Source organism: Pristis pectinata, chromosome 6, assembly GCF_009764475.1.
Source record: "Pristis pectinata isolate sPriPec2 chromosome 6, sPriPec2.1.pri, whole genome shotgun sequence".
NCBI classification, from domain to species: Eukaryota; Metazoa; Chordata; class Chondrichthyes; order Rhinopristiformes; family Pristidae; genus Pristis; species Pristis pectinata.
Genome location: NC_067410.1, coordinates 26,350,079 through 26,375,355, shown reverse-complemented (window position 1 = coordinate 26,375,355; position 25,277 = coordinate 26,350,079). Strand labels below are relative to the sequence as shown.

Below are 25,277 nucleotides of genomic sequence, written 5' to 3'. Positions count from 1 at the left end.
TAAGGTAAGTGCACACCTCCCCTATCATCCATCCTTGTACTTCCATCATAAATGGGAACTTGTATAACTGGAGGCTTCAGTTAAGTGTTGTCTGCAACAATTCTGGTCTCCTGTATCTGATCAGTATGTTTATTAATTGATGCAAGAAATGGACTATTAACCCTACTGACTCAATGGGTAAATACACTATATGGCATGCTACTGAACAAACTTGACAGTCTCATATGGAATCCCTTCCCTCAACAATATAATCTCATTAATGGAGGATAAGGCAATGCAATCACTCTCTTTTTCTTCCATGGTGTGGCCTGTGCTAGTAAACCCAATGTACAAATCAAGCCACTGAGCCTCAGCTCTGAAATGGTTGCTGTTGTTTGGCAAACTTTCAGCATATATTCAGACAAAGATTCAGAAAAAGATTCAGACAAAACAGACACATACAAACACAACCCCCTTAAAAAAAGTCTTCCAAATGCAGGAATAGCCACTAATTAATAATGTGCTACAGCACTACCATAATCCCACTTTTTTTGGAATGCCATTAATAGCCAAGAATATCCCCACTTCCTTTCTTAACAAGAAATTGCTCCCAACATTCCCATTACTACCCTAATCCTAATTTTAAAAAATGAAGCTTCTGTTTTCCCTGTAAACAAAAAAACTGGATAGTCCCATCACCAAGGTCTTCTGATTGCTTAATTATTCTTCCCAAACATTGGGTTTACATCCCTCATCCATGGCATAAACCAGACTGGAGGTTTGACAAAGGATTTATAGAATACTTTCATCAAGCAGTTGCTACATTAGAGTTCAACAGCTTTAGGAAGACTGCACCAAATGAATCTAAATTATTTATATAACAGAAAATAGTGTAATATTGATATACGATTGGAATGAGAAAACAGTAATGTGCTCCATTGATAATCTGACTTGATGACCTAAGAAAAATACATTGGTATTACATTAAAGAACAAATAAGGTTTTTCATTTCTTAATATTGCAAGTTGCACTATTTCTGGCAAACTAAAGTAATAAATTACTCATTAGAAAGGAAAAGCAATTAGAAGCAAGAACATAGGAAGTCATTACATTGTTTAAAATTTGCTGTGGTCAATTTTTGGAATTCAGTTTACGGAAAACATTATGCCACTTAGGATTACTTTAAGACAGATCTTCTGCCAGTAAAAATGAAAGGCAGAAAATGCAGTTGCAGTAATTAAAAGAATGAAGTTCAACAGGGCTTTAACAAACCCAGGGACTATATCATTGCTTTAACACCAAGAGCGTGGATGGCTGAACATTAGAAGCTGAGACCTAAATTGAAAGTAACCTAGCATCCCTGAATTGTAGGCAGTATAAAATATAGGCTGCTTGGAATATCTTCCATCTAGCAATAAGAAATTATCAGTAACAATGAGCCACATTTTCAACACTGTGGTATACTAAGGTGTGAACAATCTGGTCCAACAGCAGTAGTAGTGGCATCAATAGCATTTGCAGCAAGAAGTGAAGACAATGGGCTTCAATCTGCCCACTGTTTAACTGAACAGTTTTGGAACACATTCAACTGGAAAAGGAAAATAATCAGAGCATAGAGGTAGTGAAATGGCAAGGAAAGATGTTCAACATCAAAGCTGTGTCTCATCAGAACACATGAAGGTGACCTTATCTCCTTAGATGATGTCATTGAGGCCAGAGATTGGTTCAAGGTTAGATCCTTGGAAAATTTTAAAACTAAGGGAATGGAACTGACTTGAGCATCCATGACTGGAAATTCTTTGGAACTGATTGAATACAGTATATTGGAACTAAGCAAAAGCAGCCCACTGAGGCGGACACCGCAGAATCACAGAACCTTAGAACGGTCATGGTACTAGAGGCTGCCATTTGGCCCATCAAGTATTTAATAGCTCTACACAAGTGCAATCCAACTAGCCCAACCACCTGCTCTCTCTCAGAGCCTGGAACAATTTTTCTTTTCAGATACTTATCCAGATCCTTTTTGAATGCTAGAATTGAATTTCCCTCCTTTACTGTCCCCAGATGTGCCTTCCACATCCTAACCACTCAACTCCATTAAAAAAAATCTGTGTACAACTTTTGGTTACCTTGCTAATCCTTTGCTAATTCCATGTCCCCTAATTCTTAACCTTTCCATCAATGGGAACAATTTCACTCTTTCCACCCTGTCCATATGCTTCATGATTTGACATGTCCCTTTAGGATCTCCCCAGGATCTCCTGTTTCAAAGAGAAGCAGCTTGGATTGCTCATTATTTCCCTGGAATTATTTCAATAAATCTCTTCTGCATCATTTCCAAAGTCCTACCAAAGGGCAGTGCCCAGAAATAGACATAACACTTCAGTTGCGCCTGAACCTGTGTTTTATAAAAGGTTCTTGATGACTGCTTTGGTACTTTCTGCTTCCAGGAGCCACAAAATCCTTTTTTTAAAAAAATATACTAAAAACATTCTCAACCTCCTCTGCCATATCAACTATGCATTTCTACTCCATTTAAATTTTATCCTCCAGTTTGTTTTGCCTCTTTTCAAGATTCCTGTTTGCCCAGTCCATCAGACCATCTTTACTCCCTTGTCCATTATTATACTTCTAATGATTCAATATGCTTCCATGTTCTCCATCAGCAAATCTGGAAATTGTACCATGCAGAACCTAGTCCAAATCATTAACGTTTACATTAAGTAGTCCTAAAATCGACCCCTGGCAGAGTTCACTGTACACTTCCCTCGAATCCAAAAAGCCTTTTACTACTTGATTTCTTGTTACATAGCCAACTTTCTATCCATACTGCTATAGCATCTTTTATTCCATATCCTTCAGCCTTGACAATACTCAAATGTTTCTATCTGACTGCCCCATGCTGTGCTTGGCCTTGTCGAAGAGTGCAGGATATCCACAGTGCAAATTTGACTGGTGCAACACACTGAAGGTCTTCATAGGAAAAGGTACTTAAAGAATCTGCAGTTACACTGCCCAAAAATATCTGCACACATACATGAAAGTCAGCAGATATCAACTATCTGCCTTCTTTAACAGCTTACACTTTAATAGAAGCGAATTACCCAGAATCATAAGTGTTTTTGTTTTAAATTCATACATGAAATAATCTAACAAGGTGTAACCTCATACATTTTAACATAATTGACTTTGAAGTGATTACAAAGAGCATGGGGTTTAGAGAATTTAAACTAGGTAACCAAAAGGTAAACTGAATCTATTTCAAGGAAGAATCTACATTGTGATAATCATTTAACTTTACATCAGCTCCAGTGCACATGGCAAATGATCAAAGATGGAAGAAGCTATGCAGACGTTGCTGCTGGTTTCCTGTTAGTAGTAGCTTTTGTGTTAACAAAAAATTGGAGGTCCATCTTCACAAAATCTCAAGACAAGGGAGCAGAAGTAGGCCATTCGGCCCATTGAGTTTGCTCCAAAGGGGAAAAAGAAAATGAGAAATGGTGGGGGGGCAAAACACACTATTCTAACCCCAATTTCTGGCCTTATTCCCATATCCCTTGATACCCCGACTATTTAGATATCTATCTATCTCTTCCTTAAATGCCTCCAGTGATCTGGCCTCCACTGCTGTATGTGGCAAGGAATTCCACAAATTCACCACCCTCTGGCTAAAGGAATTTCTCCTCATCTGTTTTAAACCTGTACCCTCTAATTCTAAGATTGTGCCCTCTGGTCCTGGACTCACCCACCAAGGGAAACAGCTTGGCCACATCTACTCTGTCCAGTCCTTTCAACATTTTAAATGTCTCTATGAGGTCCCCTCTCATTCTTCTGTACTCCAGTGAGTACAGTCCAAGAGCCGACAAACGCTCGTCATACGTAAGCCCTTTCATTCCGGGAATCATCCTTGTAAATCTCCTCTGAACCCTCTCCAACATCAGCACATCTTTCCTAAGATATGGGGCCCAAAACTGTGCACAGTATTCTAAGTGAGGCCTCACTAGTGCCCCGTAGAGCCTCATCAACACTTCCTTACTTTTATACACTATACCTCTCGAAATGAATGCCAACATAGCATTCGCTTTCTTTACCACCGATCCGACCTGGTGGTTAACCTTTAAGGTATCCTGCATGAGTACCCCCAAGTCCCTTTTTACTTATTTACTTTGAATTTTATCTCCTTCTAGATAATAATCTGCCCGTTTATTTCTGTTTCCAAAGTGTACAACTGCACTTTTCTCAACATTGAATCTCATCTGCCATTTCCTTGCCCATTCTCCTAAACTATCTTGGTCTCTCTGCAACCCTCCTGTCTCCTCAATACTCTCTACTCCTCCACCTATCTTGGTGTCATCCGCAAACTTAGCCACAAAACCATTTACTCCATCATCCAAATCGTTAATGTACAAGGTAAAGAGAATCAGCCCCAACACCAACCGCTGCGGAACACCACTAGTAACCGGTAGCCAACCAGAACGAGATCCTTTTATTCCCACCCTTTGCTTCCTGCCAACCAGCCAATGCTCCACCCATTCTGTTATCCTACCTGTAATTCCATGACCTCTCATCTTATTAATCAGTCTCTTATGCGTCACCTTGTCGAAGGCCTTTTGAAAGTCTAAATACACATCTACTACCTCTCCCTTATCCACCCTACCTGTGACTTCTTAATACAAGTACCTACTACAATTATAAACAATTAGTTTTTGTAAGAATGGATTTTGCAACACAGGTCTAGAACCTCCAACTGTCAGTTACTAATATGGTAGTAATACATGAAAGCTAGCACTTCAGACTGAAAAAAAAGCACATCAGTATAAAGGTACAAAAAATTCAAATCCTGGAACTGCAGTATGCGGAGGATGATTTTTTGTTCATTTTCATGGTCTGAGCACTACTGGAAAGGTCAGCGTTTATTACCCAGCCCTAACTGCGCTTCAGGCGATGGTGGTGAGCTGCCATCTTGCAGCCTCTCTCAGTGCTCGAGGGTAGGGAGTTCCACGATTTCGACCACACAATGCAGAGGGACTGGCAATATATTTCCATTGCACAAAAGGTGTGTAGCTTGGAGGGGTATCTGCTGCTAATGGTGCTGCCATGCATTAGCCACATTGGGGTTTGTGAGGTACTATCAGACTTGTCAGGGAAAGTAACTGCAGTGCATTTTGTAGACAGTACACACCGTAGCCACTATGTGCCAGTGATGGAGGGAATCAGTGTTTAGGATGTCTGATGGGATACTGATCATGCAGATTTCATTGCCCTGGATGAACAGTTAGCAAAGGGCTGCAAAGAGAGCTTGTGTTTCATTGTGCATCTCCTCAGTTGGACTTACTGTTGTCTGCTTCTGCACTAAGGAATTGAAGTGCGGAAGTCAGATGCCAGTACATCTGATCTCTCACTCAGACTTTTCCCAATTATACTGACCATCATCACCAAATACAAGAACAGGAGTTGGGTTAAGCTTAGGGTTAGGGTTGGACCACATCAATTCTGTCAAACAATTAAATCATGTCTGTACTTTGTCTACCCAGTTTTGTATCATCACAGTACAGGCCCCTTGGCCCACGATGTTGTGCCGACATTTTATCCTGTTCTAAGATCTATTGACCCCTCCCTCCCACATAGCCCTCCATTTTTCCATCATTCATGTACCTATCTAAGAGTCTCTTAAACATCCCTAACGTATCTGCCTCCACCACCTCTGCTGGAAGAGCATTCCACACACCCACCACTGTGTAAATAAGAAAACTTACCTCTGACATCCCCCTTATCCCTTCCTCCAATCATCTTAAAATTATGCCCCCTCGTGTTAGCCACTTTCACCCTGGGAAAAAAGTCTCTGACTGTGCACTCAATCTATGCCTCTTATCGTCTTGTACACCTCTATCAAGTCACCTCTCATCTTCCTTCGCTTCAAAGAGAAAAGCGCTAGCTCACTCAACCTAGCCTCAAATTCCTGAAAATGATTAATCTGATCAATGTGAATCTTGAGAATTTCTAATAATGTCACATCAGAGACCTTTCAGGAGACAGCATTCCAGATTATAACCACCCTTCAAGGAAGTAAATACATTTGTTGATTCCATTCCTAAATGATCTATTACTTACTTTAAGATTACAGCCTCCTTATTTGAATCCCCACGAGGAAATGGTTTCTCTCATTACCCATCTAATTAAATTATTTTAAATGCCTTGATTAGATCAACTCTCAATCCTTTTAAACTAAAGAGAATACAAAGTTTGTGCAACCTCCCCTCATAATTTAATACTTTTAATCTTGGTGTCGTTCTGGTGAATTTAGGCTGAATCAAATTTGCCACATTCTGAATAAAACCAATGAACAGCAAAACATATTGACAGAGAGGGACAGATCAGCAGGAGGGTGGTGGAGATAATAAAAAAAAAAGGGAGAGGGGAGGGAGGAGAGAATCCAGCGCTTGACCAACTTGTGAGCTTCCAGAGGCACCCAGCAACAGAATCATTAGCTAGCAAGACTAAGGTACATGAATTACCCAAGGGGATTTGTGATCAAAAACCTGCTTCCTTTTGTCCTTCCTAATATCAGCACTTAGCATTTAGAAGAAAGTGATTCTAAATCACTTCAATTATATTAACTACAGCACTATGAATATAGCAAAAAGTAACTTCAGTAGGACAACATATTTATCAAATTCTAGGGAGGGAAATTCAATTAGTTTTTAAATTTTAAAAAATCATTATAGCCTAAAATGAAAAGATTGACAGAGCTTGATGTTCAATAAAAGGTTTTCTTGTTAAACACATCATTCTAAACTTATCGTTCACATGACTATACTTATTACTATATAAAGAAACACTTTTACCTACCAGTTGATAGAGGAGTTGGCGAAGATGGTGATGTTAAAGGAGAACTAGCGCCAGAGCCTGAAGGGAAGATTGTAGTTAAAAATAAATTAATACGCAACTCTCAAGCTTACACAGCACATTGCTAAAAACAAAATTTTCATCAATGATAAATTACAAAATGCTGAAGGATTTACAATCTAGATTTTCTTAACATTTCAGATGAATACTTCTAACAGGTGCATTGCCACCCACCACTCCCCCCCCCCCCCCCCCCCAAACACACACACAAATTTCTTTAAAAGTCATAGGGGAACTAATTTTTTTAAATCTATTGTCCTTTTGGAGTTTGTTGCATTGTCAAATCCAAAGCTTGTACAAGGCTATGTTCTCTACAGGTTAAACAAACAAAATACTTTAACCTCAATAGCTGCTGATTGTAACAGCGATGGATCACGAAAATGCTCATAAAACAGTTTTATTCATTACCAACAACAAACATATTTTCATTGTTTTATGAATTTTAGGTATTCTTTGAAGGATTGTTCAAACTTTTTTCTCCAGCATACTGTTGAAACTAAAAGGTTTTTGGCAGCATTGGAGACTAAGATCTCAGATTTTTAAAACTTGGTGGATTTTAGTTATTCTTGCTCTAAGTCTATTATTCTGTGGCCTATAAATATATTTGTGAAAGGTGAGGAGTTGAACAAATAACCAAAAGCTCAATCTGAGCCTTTAGAGCATGAAATCAGGAAGCACCTTTTCATCGTTACTTCTATCTTTACTTCTATATGTTGCATATTGCACATAAGTGTACTGTCTGGACATAATGGTGTGTGGCATAAGGAAAATCCAAAGGAAGTCATCTGATCTAACAGCACTGTTCAGTAAAGCTTTACTACTGAACATAATTTCAATATCAATAAAAGCGTACCAGAATTTGCATTGTTTGAATTGTTGCTTTTAGTTGAGTTATCCACTTCATTCTCAGCTACAGACTGCTTTGACTTCTGCTTGCAAGAAAAAACACTTGTGTATTTAAAAAGAATGTGAAATATATACACAGTACAACTATACAATATTTCATCCATGCAACCACTGATGCAGCAAACTCCACTGTACCGTGCAATTCTCATTAAAAATGGCCATGCAGTAAAAGATGAGAATATGAACTACAGATAGCTGCAAATTAATTCAAAAAGCCAAAGCACCAGTAAAATAAGATAACTAAACCTCAACTGAAGCAGTTTTTGTTGCCTTGGCTTGCTACAATAGAAGACAGAATAGACATTATTAGGGAAGAAAATCTTTAGCTTTTATAGAACTAAATTTGATAATGGAACTTTTAAAAAACATTTATATCAATCAATACAGTTTTCCATAGAAATTGGCACCTTATTTTTGTCATTTTTAAAAATCTAGTGAAGTAAAGATTCTAAATCTTATCTCAGGGTATCTAGTTTAAAGGTCGGTAATGTCAAAAAGAATACAAGTTCATATGCAGTAAATGGCATAGCAGTGAAAATCTCTTCAAATTAATTTACCTTCCTGGCCAAGATTTTCCTCTTCTTCTTCTCTTCCTCCGATCCGTGGTGAGACTGTGCTCTCGCCAATCTTTTATGCCGATGAATCTTTAGGAATGAAGGCAAATGTAAATTTTTGTTTGAAATTTTCCTCAACGGGAAGAATTTAAGTAGATTTGTTTTAAGTTTTATGCTGTTGTTCTAATGGTAAGCAAACATGAAATTAACTCTTTCATCTGAGGATAGGGTGGATTTAGCCTCCTCTAACCTGCTTCAATAGAGCAGTAACCAAGGTGGTCAACATGGTTTGTCTTATCACCTTGTTCCAGTTCCAACACTTCAACTAGGGCTTTCCGAAGGATAGTTTATGTACTCAAACTGGACCAGACCCAATCCAAATTGATCAATACAAATTAGAAGATGCACAGAGTACTGACGTAGCTACAAAGGCCAACTGTACACAGTGTGCATGCCAGGACACGTAGTAGGCCAGCAGCTTCCTTAAAGACCCAGCCTGCAGAAGTGCTGATGAAAAGTAATTTACCTTGGGGTGTTTAAAAAGGTATCCTAACTTCCTTTTCACTCCAGATGTTATTTTTATACTTTCCCAAAAGCAATTACTTGGGTCAAGTTAGGATGCCAGCAAGCCATTTCTCCTGAATTTAGGTTGAGTTGTTGAGAGGCTAATGCCAAGGTTGAGTTCTGCCCTCAGCTCAACAATGTGCACTTTTGAACATTAATATGCAGGACTTGAAGCCTCTGACCAATTTTCCCCTTGGTGCTCCAAGGTTACAGATACATATTCAAACTCGTTGGTTCCTGGTGCAACCAAAAAGGTCTCCATTTACACAGTCTGCAAGTATTCTACTTCTAGCAATGATTACAAATGCATAAATGGAAAGTTGAAGGATATGAAACTAGCATAAAATAACATACTGCATTATTTAGAAAAAGTCCGATGCAAAATATTCTTGGCATGAGAATTGATAACAACCAATATGATATCACACAGTCCAAATACGCAGCAAAACTTTTACTTAGCTACTTGGTACATGGCACGTAACTAACAAAACAGCGGAAAAAAATGACGACGACCTATCAGATGTAGAAGTGGCCAAAATATCATTATACTTCCACAGGTTATGCACTTTAGGCTTGAGATTGAATTTGTCAATGCAAACCACCATTATTTGTAACAGCATTCAAAGGATGGACGGAAAGTACTGGAAACACTCAGGTTGGGCAGCACGTGCTTCCAGTATTTTCTTTTTCCCCTCTCTGCACCCACCCCCCATTCATCTGTTCACTAACTGGCTTTGAAAGTATCACTTCAGCTGGATAACCTGTGTCAATAATCACAAATATTCCTTTTGTTCTCTCCACTCCTCCAACTCTGCAATTTAAAGCACACTTGTATTCTCACTTTTCCTGTTTTGATTAAGGACCCATGACCCGAAATATCAACTGTGTTTCTCTCATTTCACATATGCCACCCGACCTTCCGAGTATTTCCAGCACATTTGTGTTTCAGATTTCAAGCATCTGCATATTTTTGCTTTTCAAAGTAAGGACTTGCTTGACTCACTGCCTTCTGCTCTTCATTTAGTCTTTTCTCCATGCACTCTTTTGCTGCTTTCAAAGCTTCTTTCAACTTACTAGGTATCTGCCAATACAAAAATAAAAATCACAAACAATAGACATGTGGAATGCTCCCTTTTCAGGCTATATATTACTTCATTTGCCTCACACATCGGAAGCAGAGGAGCAGGATTAGGTAATGCACCCTCACAAGCTTAAATTATTTTACGTTTTATCCGCGTCTCAATTCCACTTACCAATGTTTAGTCCAAGTCTCTTCATACTCTTACCCAACAAAAAGACATCAAATACAGTCCTCAAAATTTCAAATAACTCCAAGACTTCTATTTTTGGGTAGACGAAGTACTTCCAAATGGTCCAGCTCCAGTTTTAAAACTAGATGTATCTACCCATTTGGAATATTTAAAATTATATTCAATCAGACCACTTATCATCTTACTCAAGAGAAAACAAGTCCACTTCCCCTTGCAATTTACTCCGTTAAACCCTGGTATTATTTTGAGTGGATCGTGGAAGTTACTTTGAACCTTAATATTTCTTTCTGCATAACAAAAGTATTTGATTTCTGGGCATTTCCTATGAAATTGCAGCTGGTTCTAGTCAAGTCTTTAGGGGTAAAAGGAGGAAGCATTAACAGTTTTATAATATTATTATTTTGCATAATATTTATGCATTTAGTTATCCAATCTCAGACTATAAATTGTGGCACATAGACACGAGACAACAACACTGGAATAGTGTTCCAAGCACACTAATCAGCCTCTTGCACCCACTTGCTACTAATTGAAGTACTTTAAAGAATGCAAGAGGAATTTTCAATGTATTTATAATTCTGCTTGTCCAGGCATTTCCTTGGCATTAAGACTATACATTGGACCTCTGTGACCTTCCTGATCTGCCAAGAGTTCCAACATATTGTGCTTTTGTTTCAGATTTTCAGTTTCTTCAACTTTCATTCTGCTTTCAGTGAATTGATCATGACTGTCTGTCTACGTAGATATGCAAGGAAATATGATTTTTTTTCTATTTTAGCAAGTAAAATTATATCAATATTTATCAATTCTGGCAAATAGTCACTGCTCAACAAGTTGCAGCACTTGTACTGCCTGGAATATTCAGGCATCACTCAAGGTAAGAGTCATAGAGTATTACAGCACAGAAACAGGCCCTTCAGCCCATCTAGTCCATGGTGACCTGATCTTTGCCTAGTCCCTCTTACACTATGAGATAATTTACATTGGTCAGCTAACCTACCAGCATCTTATTGGGATGTGGGAAGAACTTGGTGGAAAACCACATTATCATGGGGAGAACATGCAAATCCCACACGGTACCTGAAGTTGTGGTCAAACTGGTTTGCTGGAGCTTCAAGGCAGAGGATTAACTGCACCCGGACCATATCGCTTCAAACCCCTCCCATCCATGCACCTATCCAAACTTCTCTTAAATGTTACAATTGAACCCACATCTACCACTTCCGCTGGCAGCTCATTCCACACTCGCACCACCCTCTGAGTGAAGTAGTTCCCCGAGATTCCCCTTATATATTTCACCTTTCACCCTAAACCTCTGTCCTCTAGTTCTAGTCTCACCCAACCTTAGGGCAAAAAGCCTGCATGCATTCACCCCATCTATACCCCTCATAATTTTGTACACCTCTGCAACATCTCCCCTCATTCTCCTGCACTCCAGGGAATAAATGGATGTGATTCCTCATGAGAATCTAGATGAAAAACTGTCCACTTATTCATCTATACACAGTGGCACAGCAGTTAATTCTCAGCCTCGAAGCTCCAGCAACCCGGGTTGACCACGACTTCAGGTACTGTGTGGGATTTGCATGTTCTTCACAAGACAGTGTGGTTTTTCCACCAGTGCACTAGTTTCTTCCCACATCCCAATAACATGCTGGTAGGTTAGCTGGCTGATGTAAATTATCTCAGTGTAGGTAAGTGGCAAAAGAACCAAAAGGTGAGTTGATGGGCAAGTGAGAAAGAGAACAAGTTCGAGAGAACAGAGGGAATGTCTGCAATAGCATGGAGACCAAAAGAATCCAGGTGATACAAGCACTGTTGGTGACCCAGCACCAAGCTCATAGAGTTATACAGCACTGGAGGCAGGTTCTTCAGCCTAACTTATCCAATGCTGACCAAGATGCCCATCTACAAAAGAATACTCGCTTGACTTCTATGACAAGCTTGACGGGATGCATTCCATTTTACAGATGTCATCGTCATTATGCCGGCTGTGAAAGTTGCGTGAATCCCTCACTAGCTCCCAAAAGCTGGTTGTAGTATTGGTGAGAATTCTTGACAAATCAGGTTCAGTAGCATTCATTGTTTCTTTAAACTGCTATCAGGTTGGAGTTTAGCACCTTCAGACAAAAACTTTGTAGATGGTTGTGAATGGTGCAAAACAAAAACACATGTAAAAGGGAAGCAGAAGAATCTTTAGTAAGAAAATATTTAATATGGGAAAAGAAAAGAGAAATAGGACTGTGGATAACTCCATGAAAGTTCCAGCAGAGCCTCATTTCTGTATTTCTGGTCGATGAAACACCACTGAATGGTGCTTTATCTTCTTCAACAAAAAACTCAAGAGTTTCTTAGCCAAATATGGCCAATGGCTGAGAAAAAGCTATCCACCATATGGAGTAGGTAGATCCAATGAACTTCAGTTTAAACTACTTGACCACAGTGCACGTTTTGGTACAATGAAGAAGCCACAAATTTACCAAAAATAGTATAGATTAAAAAAACATTAATTAACAATTATTGAATGCCATCTCATCTACAACTTACAGGTTTATTGCACAAATACTTATTGAAGGTGAAGAAGAGAAATAGGTATTTCTAATGCCTTTGGATGGAATCATCAATGCACAGGTCTGGTCTCCATTTTATATATTTAAACAAAACAGATGCATTAAAAAAAACTAAGATGTACAAGGATGATACCAGGAAGAATTGTTAACCATTGGGAAAAACTAAAGGTGCTTTTCTCTATAAATGAATATGGTCAATGAGTGATGTGTGGCATCTTTAAAATTATTACAGGTAGTCAGAGAGGTATCATCACCAGAACCACAAAGGAAGAGCCATAAATACAAGATAGTCACTAATGAAGTCAACAGGTAACACAGGAGGAATTTCTTTACCCAAAATATTGAATGCACTACTAAGAGCGGTTGAGATCAACAGCATAGATACATCTTGGGGAAAGCTAAAGTCAAAACAGATAGAAGGGTGTGCTGACAGTGTGAAATGAAAAGGATAGGAGACAGGAGGACATAAAATGGCAAGTGAACAATTCAGCAAAATGTCCCTTTTTGCGGACTCAATGTAAGTAGTCAAAAGCAAATCAAAAACAACTCAGTTTCTAAGAGACAACACTTAGATTTGATTTAATCTAAAAATGTTGCCATTAATAATATTGTCACATTATATTATTCTACTCAACAATGACAAAGTTTCTTCTTTTGAACTTTGCACAACTATTTTCTCCCCTATGCTCTAAAGCATTTGCCTCTAACGTTAAGGGTAGCTTTACCTTAAGCTGGGGCTTCTCAGTATTAAGCAGCACAACATCGATAAACAATCTGAAAGAAAGCAGAGTCAAGTCTAGGTTTTTAAACCAATAACTTGTAAAGTCTTCCTAATAAAGGTTATATGAGTTGTTCATTAATTTGCTATTATTCAGCACCACGGGATCAAATAGTGAAACAATAATGCAACAGATTCAAAATATAAACAAGTTACCATTGCTAAAAGATAAAAAAAAAATCAGTCCGTTGAGATTTTCAGAAATTTCCGCAAATCTCAATGAGGTGAAGGAGAATTTTAATATTTGATTCATAACACTAAATGTCAAGTTTGAAAGTAATAGCAAAAGACTTGGTATCATAGGCTACTCCATTACTTGGGAGATTCAACTCTCTCAAGGCAGTAAAACAGACAAAGTAGAAATCAATGAAAGATTGTTCAATTAAAAATGCACACATTGAGCACCCAAATATACTGTCAGTGACCCATATACTGTAAATCTCTATTGTCCTCAAATTCCACCTTCAAGCCTCCCAGGCCAACACAGTAACATCTGCTCATTCAGTCTGCTATGGATAAGCTTAACGAGAGATGACAGTTAACAACTTTACAACACCCTCCATTTCACTACCTTCCCTATGCAGCTGTTAGAAAAATTCTATGAACATACGAGTAGGCCAATTACCTCATTCAAGCCGGTTCCACCAATGGGATCATAGCTGATCTGTAACCTAACTCGATATGTCTGCAGCTCTTCATTTCCCAATACCTTTGATCAACAAAAATCTATTATTCTCAGAATTAAAATTAACTGACCCATCTTCCCTTCTCTTAAATCTTCCCAATTCCAGATTTTCACCATTTAGAAAGTACTGTGTTCTTTCATTTGAAGTGGAAAGCTTCACTGTATTACATTCTATTTGCCAGTTTTGTCTATTCACTGAATTTACTAATATCTATATTTGCAGTTTAATGATTCCAGCTAACCTATTCACAATACCATTGTGTTTCACCTAAATATTCATCATCTAAGTAGTTAAAAAACACGTTAAACAGTTGCAGCCCCAACACAGATCCTTGTGAAAAACTTCTAGTCACATTGTCCCAACATGAACACCTGTCCATTATCCCATATTTAGTCTGTTATTATGCCTGTTTCATGACCACATTTGCTTTCAAGTAGTCCCTGAACTTTAAATTTCGTCAACAGCATCCTATGAGGGATTCTCATGTATATTTTCTGAAAGTCATTAATTGGACACGATTTCTGTTAACTCGTCTGAATATATTCAAATCAGGTGCTTGCAATTATCACTCACCCTCAATACATCTGTTCAGTCACTCAAAGATATCAGCCTAAAAATTCCTTTTACAATGTGCAAAGGCACATTAAAAGAAAGTTCTATGAAGTACTACATTCTATCACTTTAGTCCTAAAGTGGATGGCCACACATTTGCCTATGTGGGAGCTAATGATAGTTATGTACAAGGTCCCAAGCAACACAATTCTACACACGTAGCCCAGAGTGTCATGCTTATTAGAATAGATCTTACAGATAGCAACTGGTACAAATGCATACCTTTGCTCCTCTTTATCAGAGCTGGTACAGAATATCAGGTAGGCTACAGGGAAGGGTGAATTAGGGAGAAGCTGGCGAGGGACGAGGAATGGCAGGTTGGACGCATGAGGAAGACCCCAAAGCTCAGGGGGCTGGGGGCAAACAATAAACAACAGGACTGAGCTGCAAGACTCCCAACAGTCCCGACAAAATTGTTCCACTTGATCCCCTTACAAGGGCAGACTTTAATTCTTCCACGTAAAGCCTGTTTCTTTGTGAGTGACCTATGCATACATGGGACTGGAAAGCAGAAAGAACGTTGCACAAATGATTTTAAATGAGCATCACCCACTGTTCTATGCCTGGTGGCCTCTCTATACATTCATATTCTAATTTCTGGAAGTGCACAATCATTACAAACTTTTCAAATTCCTTTTCTGTTCTTTGTGTGCTCTCATTTAAAATTTTCTCAGAAAGGTATGTTAAGCTTAACTTGAATGATTTAAGAGACCTTTTATCGATTGACCATCTCCCAAAGAAGATTCCTTCACACACCAAAAAGTGGGGGATAAAAAAATCATGAGGGGGATCAAAAGGGCAGAGAAGAGTGCTGCATAATTAGTGTGTCACTATATGCATGGCCAAGAGAACAATGAATAAAGGGACAAAAACAGAAAATGCTGGAAAAACTCAGAGTCAGGCAACATCTATGGAACAGAAACATTCAATGTGTTTATCTTTCCACTATCTATCTGCCTTATCTGCTGAGTTTTTAGCATTTTCTGTTTTGTTTCAGATTTCCAACATCAGTTTTTTGTTTAATTTTCAATGAATACATGAGAAAGTACATCACAAATTGCACTTATGGCATTTAAGGGACTCCAGATGTGTTAAGAAGTTAATGTCAGTAGTGGAGTAGTTAATATGATGCAGCAACAAAAGACGAGGTTTGTCTGAATAACATTTATCCATGCTCATTTGTAGTGTATGCTTGGCATTTACAGCACTTCTTTAGGCAAACCTTCAAAAAAAAATCAACAAATTTTTTTCTTGTAATCCTGTAGGTTCTGGAAATTCCATGCACTGTTACAGTTTCCCACTCTTGGAAAAACAGGCAAATCCAGAAGTGGATGCTACCCTCTTAGCAATATGGTTTCTCTTGGTCCTTTATCTTTCTGAACTAGAGATTGGTAATCAAAACAACTTTTCCTCTTTACGTACACAATGGCCATTCTGAAATTGCTGGCCTCAATCACATGCTGCGTCAGTGTGCATTTTAAACTAATTTGAGCACTATACAGGGCTTTTGAAATGAGGATTAAGCACTAACTATACAGTCATGTATAGCCAAACAGGAAGATCATGAGTTCAGTCACATGCTCAGCACCACACAAACTAAAAACAATTTATGCACAGTTAAGTACTTTGTTGGCAATACAAATAGAAATCCCGTACCGCACACACACTTTCTTTATACAGAACCCTTCTGCTACAGAAGTAATAATAAAACCAGAAAGAATGGAGGGAAATTAAAAATCTCATTGCAATTTAGAAGTAATGTAATGTTGAACCAGAAACAAGTTTTAATATTCTAATTAGAATATAGTTTTTAATAAAAGTACTTGACAAATGGTAAGTAACACATATTGTATCTTATAGTTCAGCACAATTTCCTTTGCACATTGCCGGCAGAAGATAAAAAAGCCTGAAAGCACTTGCCACCAGGCTTCTATCCTGCTGTTATAAGACTATTGGACGGTTCCCTAGTACGATAAAATGTACTCTTGAACTCACAATCTACCTCGTTATGACCCTGCACCTTATTGCCTACTTGCACTGCACTCTCTCTGTAACTGTAACACTTTATTCTACATTCTGATATTGATTTACCTTGTACTACCTCAAAGCACTGTTGTAATTAATTGATCTGTATGAATGGTATGCAAGACAAGTTTTTCACTGTAACTCAGTACATGTGGACAATAATAAACCAATTTAAATTTAGCATAATCGAGTTTTGTAAAATGGCCAAATTCTACTACCCTGGAAGGGTGCCACTTGCAAACACTCCTAAGTAGTGCAAGAATAAAAGGACAAGTTTAATAATTATTATAATACTTTTAACACTACAGGATAGATGCATGCCTACAATTTCTCAACACGAGCTTCTAATTTCAATCATATCCTATTGTTTCATTGGACTCTCGAGCAGCAGTGCGATTCCTTGGCTCAGCAAATTAGGAATGCCACAACAATGTCAAAGAGGCACCCACAAGTATCTTCATACTAAAGTAACGGTGCGTTTAAGCCTTGAGAATGCATTTCTTGCTGTATTGATATTAGTGATTTCTGATGTCAGGCTGGTGGACAAGAGATTATATTTGTTATGTAATTGAGAAACCACTAAAATTCAGAACAGATCAACCTTAAATATGCTAAATAACATTGCACCAACAAACAAAACCTTCTCCAAACAGCACCCATTTTATTGTGAAATAGAAGATTAAAAATAAATGCAACATTTCCATGTAAATTTCCTAAAACATTAAGACTAAACCAAATGGTTTTCCACTTACGGTGTTTCTAACAGCTGGGCAATTGTTGGCATACTTGTCTTCCAAGCTTCTGCAGAAAGGATAGACTGCAACACAGATACTGTAAAGAAAATTCAGATACTTTCTTAAGAATCATCCTGATTCTTGCAAAATTTTTGATTTTATTTATTTAAAACCAATGTAAACTAAAGGTTAAAATAAAAGGCACACTAAAGTTTTCACAGCCAAGCTTCAAACAGATTTAACGAGCAATGGTTGAAAGGCATTGAGTAGCTGCTCAAGCTGGCACGAGCAGACAGAATAAATTTTTATTTGACACACATGACCACAGCTTAGACACCTGGTCACTGATTCCATCCATCTACCCTACGAATACAAGAGTGAACCAGGTTATTTACATCCCTAATGTGATATTTAAATCTTAAGATGTGCAACTAATGATATATTCATACCATCACTTAAGGTCATCTATTTCTAATTCCACAATACTGCCTGATTCCATTCCACGAATGGTCATCTGCTGTTGACTATTCAGCTATTCCATGCACCAGCCCCCCATATTTACACCCTTGAGGTCACCTAAAATTCTGCTGCCTGTGTTCTGTACATCATCACATATTCAATAACCTACATTTGCTTCAGGTAAAGGAGTCCCTCGATTTCAATCATCACTGTTTACATCTCTCTCTAGGGTTTTCCCCATCTCTGCACTCTCTCTCAAATCTGGTCACCTCCTTTCTCTAATTATGGCCTTTTGAGCATTTTCATCTTCATTGATACACTACCATAGTCATACAGCACAGAAACAGGCCCTTCGGCCCAACTGATCCATGCTGACCAAGATGTCGTACCCAAGCTAGTCCCATTTGCCAGAACTTGGCCCATAACCTTCTTACCTTTCCAATCCATGTGCTTGTCCAACTGTAATTTAAAAGTTGTTATTGAACCTGCCTCAACCACTTCCTCTGGCAACTGATTCCACATGGATACCACCCTTTGTGTAAAAAAAAGTTGCCCCTCAAGTTCCTCTTAAATCTTTCACCGCTCACCTTAAACTTATGCCCTCCAGTTCTTGATTCCCCAACTCTGGGGGGGAGAAAAAGAGTGAGTGCATTCACCCTATCTATGCCCCTCATGACTTTATACAACCTCTGTAAGATCACCTCTCAGTTTCCTACGCTCTAAGGAATAAAGTCCTAGCCTGGTCCAACTCTCCCTATAACTCAGTCCCTCAAGTCCTGGCAGCAACCTTGTAAATCTTTAATGCATTCTTTCCAGTTTAGTAACATCTTTCCTGTAGCAGGATGACCAAAACTGAACACAATACTCCAAGTGTGGCCTCATCAGCATCCTGTACAACTGCACCATAACCTCTCAACTTTTATAATCAATGCCCTGACTTATGAAGGCCAGCATGCCAAAAGCTTTCTTCACCACCCGGTCTACCTGTGACTCCACTTTCAATGAACCATGTACTTGTACTCCAAGGTACTTCTGTTCTACAACACTTCCCAGGGCTCTGCCGTTCACTGTGGAACTCCTGCTGGATATGACTTCCCAAAATGCAACACCTTGCACTTATCCAAATTAAACTTCATTTGCCATTCCTTGGCCCACTTACTCAGCTGATCAAGACCCCCCTGTAATTTTTGATAAACTTCATTATCCACTATACCACCTACTTTAGTGTCATCTGCACACTTACTAACCATATCTTGTACATTCTTATCCAAATCGCTAATATAGAGGACAAACAACAATGGGCCCAGCACCAATCCCTAAGGCACACCACTAGTCACTGGCCTCCAGTCTGAGAGACAACATTCCACCACCATCCTCTGCTTTCTACCATCAAGCCAATTGTGTATCCAATTAGCCAGCTCTCCCTGGATTCCATGCGATCTAACCTTCCACAGCAGCCTACAATTGGAACCTTATCAAAGGCCTTATTGAAGTCCACATAAACCACGTCTACCACCCTGCCCTCATCAACTTTCTTTGTCACCTCATCAAAAAACTCAAATCAGGTTCATAAGACATGATCTCTGATGCACAAAGCCATGCTGACTACCCCTAATCAACCCATCTTTCCAAATGTATGTACATCTTATCCCTCAGAATCCTCTCCAGTAACTTACCTACCAAAGATGTTAGACTTACTGGCCTATTGTTCCCAGGTTTTTCTTTGCTGCCCTTCTTAAATAAAGGCACCATATTCACCACCCTCCAATCTAGCGGCACCTCACCCGTGGCTAATGATGATGCAAATACCTCAGCAAGGGCTCCCGCGATTTCTTCTCTAGCCTCCCAGTGTTCTTGGATATACCTGGTCAGGCCCTGGAAATTTGTCTACCTTCATACCTTTGAAGACATCCAGCACCTCCTCGACTGTAATGCAGACTATCCTCAAGACCTCCCCATTTACTTTTCCTAGTTCCGAAGTCTTCATGTCTTTCTCCAAGGTGAAAACAGAGGAGAAATAATCATGAAGGACCTTGCCCATCTCCTGCTACTCCACACAAAGATGTCCCCTTTGGTCTTTGAGGGGCCCTATTCTCTCTCTAGGTTCATTTTTTCCCCTTAAGAAAAAATCTTTGGATTTTCTTTAATCTTCTCTGCCAAAGTTATCTCATGCCCCCTTTTGACCTCCTGATTTCCTTCTTGAGTACACTTCTACATCCCTTATACCTCTTCCAGGATTCACTTGATCCCAGCTGCCAGCACCCAACCAATGCCTCCTTCCTTTTCCCGGCCAGGTCCTCAATATGCCTCATCATCCAGAGTTCCCTACTCCTACCAGCCTTGCCCTTCACTCTAACAGGATCATGCAGACTTTGAGCTCTCACTATCTCACCTTTAAAAGCCTCCCACTTGCCCGTGGTCCCTTTGCCCCCAACCAACCTACTTCAATCAACCTTTGCAAGCTCCTGTCTCATACTGTCAAAATTCACCTTGCCTCAGTTTAGAACTTGAACCTGTGGACCAGTTCTGTCCTTTTCCGTAACTATTTTAAAACTAATAGAACTATGGTCACTAGTCACAAAGTGCTGTCCCACTGTCACCTCAGACACTTGCCCTGCCCTATTACCTAAAAGTAGGTCGAGCTTTGCCCTATATAGGGTCTATATATTGCCCAAGGAAACTTTCCTGAATGCACTTAAATTCCACCCCATCTAAGCCCTAACAGTACAGCGGCCCCAGTCTACGTTAGGAAAGTTAAAATCCCCTATGACAACCCTATTATTGTACAAATCTGCACTAACTCACTGCAAGTTTGTTCTTCTAATTCCCATTGACTATTTAGGGGCCTATACTACAATCCCAACAATGTGATCATCCCCTTCTTATTTCTCAGCTCCAACCACAAAGCCTCACTGGATGATCCTTCAGTAATTTCATCTGACTACTGCTGTGACATTCCCCTTGATCAAAAATGCAACTCTCCCTCCTCTCTTTCCTCTGCCTCTATCCCACCTAAAGCACCTGTACCCCAGAACATTAAGCTGCCAGTCCTGTCTCTCCCTTAGCCACGTTTCTGTAATGACTATAATATCCCAGTCCCACATAGCTATCCAAGCCCCAAGTTCATCCACCTTACCTGTCAGACCTTTTGCATTGAAATAAATGCAATTTAATCCAATAGGCTTTCCTCGCTCCTGGCCACTGTCCTGCCCGTCATGCCTATTCAACTTGGATGTCACTGACTGCTGCGTCACTTTCCAGCCTCTTATTTGCCTCCCTGATGCTTGAGATTCTGCCCCCCGCCAATCTAGTTTAAACCCACTCTAGCAGCACTCGCAAATTTGCCTGCCAGGATATTGGTCCCGCTCCAGTTCAGGTGTAACCTGTTCCTCTTATACAGGTCACTCCTGCCCCAGAAGAGATCCCAATGGTCCAAAAATCTGAATCCTTGCCCCCTACACCAATTTTTCAGCCACACATTCATTTGCCATATCCTCCTATTCTTACCCTCACTAACACATGGCACTGGAAGTAATCCAGAGATTACTATACTCGAGGTCCTGCTTTTTAAACTTCTTCCCAAGCTCCCTAAATTCACTCCACAGAACTTCATCCCTTTCTCTACCTATGTCATTTGTGCCAACATGGACAATGACTTCTGGCTGCTCCCCCTCCCCCTTGAGAATGTTCTGTAGCTGCTCCGTGACATCCTGGATTCTGGCAACAGGGAGGCAACATACCATTCTGGAATCCCTTTTGCGGCCACAGAATCTTCTGTCCACTCCCCTAACCTCCGAGTCCTCCATCACTATAGTCCTTTCTGCCCTCAACTTTCCACACTGAGCCTCAGAGCCAGTCCTGGTACCATAGACCTGGCTACTGCTGCCTTCCCCTGAATGGTCTTTCCCCCACCCCACCCCCAACAGTATCCAAAACTGTATGCTTGTTTTCAAGGGGAATGGCACTATCCGCCATTCCCCCCAAAAACACAGAGGTATCTTGCACTATCTGCCTACTCCCTTTTCCTTTCCCGGAGGTCACCCAACTGCTTTCTGCCTGTGCCTTAGGTGTGACCACCTTGCTAAAACTCATACCTATGAAACTCTCAGCATCTCAGATGATCCTGAGTGCATCCAGCTCTAACTCCAGCTCCAGCTCCAGCTCCTTCATGTGGTCCGTCAGGAGCTGCAGCTGGACACACTTCCCACAAGTGAAGTCCTCGGGGACATTAGAAGTCTCCCTAATCTACATCCTGCAGGAGGAGCATGCGACTGCACTAATTGCCATCTAAATGCTCCAAGACTACAAAGGAAATTCAAGGAACCTTACCTGCGCCTCTGCGAGCCAAAACCTCTTAATTTACCACTCAAACACTGGCCCACTCTCACAATGGCCACTCCAGGGGCTGACTTCAACTGCCAAGAAAATAAGCTCTGTGATCCTTCCCAAAATGTCTCCACATTTCTTTCCAACTTTAAACCACTACTTAAAATATGCTTTTGGCCACCTGCTCTAGTATCTCCCAATGTGGCTTGATTGAGTGCACACATGTAGTCCCTTGACATGATTTAAGTACAAGTTGTTATTGCAGCACCATTGCAATAATGTAGTGCTGATGACTTCAACACATTATGACTATTCTGACTCAATTGAAATTAAACAACTGTTCAGTAGATAACACACATTATGTAGCCCTGGACATCAAAGACGATAATTCATGGCCGACACTAAATTAATTATCTCAACTTGGGTAATAGTACAGCTCATATAGATGGTCTGTTTTCTCCAAACTGGGAACAATTAGACTTGCTCCTGATCTACATCCAAAGATTCCCCTGTTCAAACTGAATATATATGCATCAGAAGACAGTCACACCCAGTAAATAGTTTGCAGATATCCACAGTGCAAGGAGAAATAAGAAGAATGGTCTAAGATTCTATTACCACTATGGACCGTACTCCAGAATAGATCACAGCTTCTAGGAAAGCAGCAGTATACAAAGGCAAGTGGAAAGGGGGAAAAAAAACTTATTTAAATACCTATAAACTCCCAAAAATACAGTTAACATTCTTCTGAAATCATTCACCTTGACGGTAAAAATCTGCAGCTACAAACTCAAAGTTCACAAGCCTGTCCACCCGAGACCATTTCAAAAACCAATACAAAGTTCAGGAAACCTGCCTCAGGCATAACAAAGCTGCTAAATCAAGATATGATGGCAGAAAACAAAGCTGAACAGCTCATGTAGTTCTGTAAACTTATGATATATTTGCAAAGTTAATAACATTTGTAATGAGAAAGCAAGGTTGGCAATTCCACCTAACGAAACACGGGAAAGCGTATGGACACAAATCTCACATCTAAAGAGCATAATTATAAAATACACCAACAGAAGTTGGAAGCTGCATGACAACTGTGTGGAATAATTACACAATTCCTGGAGTTTTGAATACAGTGGCATGCAAAAGTTTGGGCACCCCAGTCAAAATTTCTGTTACTGTGAATAGCTAAGCGAGTAAAAGATGACCTGATTTCCAAAAGGCATAAAGTTAAAGATGACACATTTCTTCAATATTTTAAGCAAGATCACTTTTTTTATTTCCATCTTTCACAGTTTCAAAATAACAAAAAAGGAAAAGGGCCCGAAGCAAACGTTTGGGCACCCTGCATGGTCAGTACTTAGTAACACCCCCTTTGGCAAGTATCACAGCTTGTAAACACTTTCTGTAGCCAGCTAAGAGTCTTTCAATTCTTGTTTGGGGGATTTTTGCCCATTCTTCCTTGCAAAAGGCTTCTAGTTCTGAGAGATTCTTGGGCCATCTTGCATGCACTGCTCTTTTGAGGTCTATCCACAGATTTTCGATGATTTTTAGGTCAGGGGGCTGTGAGGGCCATGGCAAAACCTTCAGCTTGTGCCTCTTGAGGTAGTCCACTGTGGATTTTGAGGTGTGTTTAAGATAGTTATCCTGTTGTAGAAGCCATCCTCTTTTCATCTTCAGCTTTTTTTTTTACAGACGGTGTGATGTTTGCTTCCAGAATTTGCTGGTATTTAATTGAATTCATTCTTCCCTCTACCAGCGAAATGTTCCCCGTGCCACTGGCTGCAACACAAGCCCAAGGCATGATCGATCCACCCCTATGCTTAACAGTTGGAGAGGTGTTCTTTTCATGAAATTCTGCACCCTTTTTTCTCCAAACATATCTTTGCTCATTGCAGCCAAAAAGTTCTATTTTAACTTCATCAGTCCACAGGACTTGTTTCCAAAATGCATCAGGCTTGTTTAGATGTTCCTTTGCAAACTTCTGACACTGAATTTTGTGGTGAGGATGCAGGAAAGTTTGGAGAAAAAAGGGTGCAGAATTTCATGAAAAGAACACCTCTCCAACTGTTAAGCACAGGGGTGGATCGATCATGCCTTGGACTTGTGTTGCAGCCAGTGGCACGGGGAACATTTCGCAGGTAGAGGGAAGAATGAATTCAATTAAATACCAGCAAATTCTGGAAGCAAACATCACACCGTCTGTAAAAAGAAAGCTGAAGATGAAAAGGAGGATGGCTTCTACAACTGGATAACTATTCTAAACACACCTCAAAATCCACAGTGGACTACCTCAAGAGGCACAAGCTGAAGGTTTTGCCATGGCCCTCACAGTCCCCTGACCTAAAAATCATCGAAAATCTGTGGATAGACCTCAAAAGAGCAGTGCATGCAAGATGGCCCAAGAATCTCACAGAACTTTTGAACTTCCTTTTGCAAGGAAGAATGGGCGAAAATCCCCCAAACAAGAATTGAAAGACTCTTAGCTGGCTACAGAAAGCGCTCACAAGCCATGACACTTGCCAAAAGAGGTGTTACTAAGTACTGACCAAGCAGGGTGCCCAAACTTTTGCTTCAGGCCCTTTTCCTTTTTTGTTATTTTGAAACTGTGAAAAATGGAAATAAAAAAAGTGATCTTGCTTAAAATATTGAAGAAATGTGTCATCTTTAACTTTATGCTTTTTGGAAATCAGGTCATCTTTTACTCAATTAGCTGTTCACAGTAACAGAAATTTTGACCAGGGGTGCCCCAACTTTTGCATACCACTGTATAGATGACATTGTATTGTCAAAATATTCCAAAATATAAGACATTAAAGTTTCGTCTTGGAAGAATTTTTTGCTGTTCTGCAATGGGTATGAAGACTGATGGCAACTGCATAACATAGGACCAATTACTGTTGCTTGATACCA

The 25,277-nt window shown here is 39.7% G+C and overlaps 1 protein-coding gene across 2 annotated transcripts in view; it reads right to left on the bottom strand.

Moving 5' to 3' along the window:
- Positions 1-25,277, bottom strand: part of pxk (PX domain containing serine/threonine kinase) — a 60,226-nt gene that overhangs the window by 10,037 nt on the left and 24,912 nt on the right. The window contains exons 12-18 of one of the 2 annotated variants that reach the window (XM_052017228.1): positions 17,604-17,682; positions 13,476-13,524; positions 9,913-9,990; positions 8,349-8,435; positions 8,038-8,070; positions 7,739-7,814; positions 6,829-6,885 (exon numbers count right to left, since the gene is read on the bottom strand). In XM_052017228.1, the coding sequence (XP_051873188.1) occupies positions 6,829-6,885; positions 7,739-7,814; positions 8,038-8,070; positions 8,349-8,435; positions 9,913-9,990; positions 13,476-13,524; positions 17,604-17,682 (459 nt within the window). The remainder of the gene's footprint in view (positions 1-6,828; positions 6,886-7,738; positions 7,815-8,037; positions 8,071-8,348; positions 8,436-9,912; positions 9,991-13,475; positions 13,525-17,603; positions 17,683-25,277) is intronic. The other variant, XM_052017229.1, reaches the window with a different exon arrangement.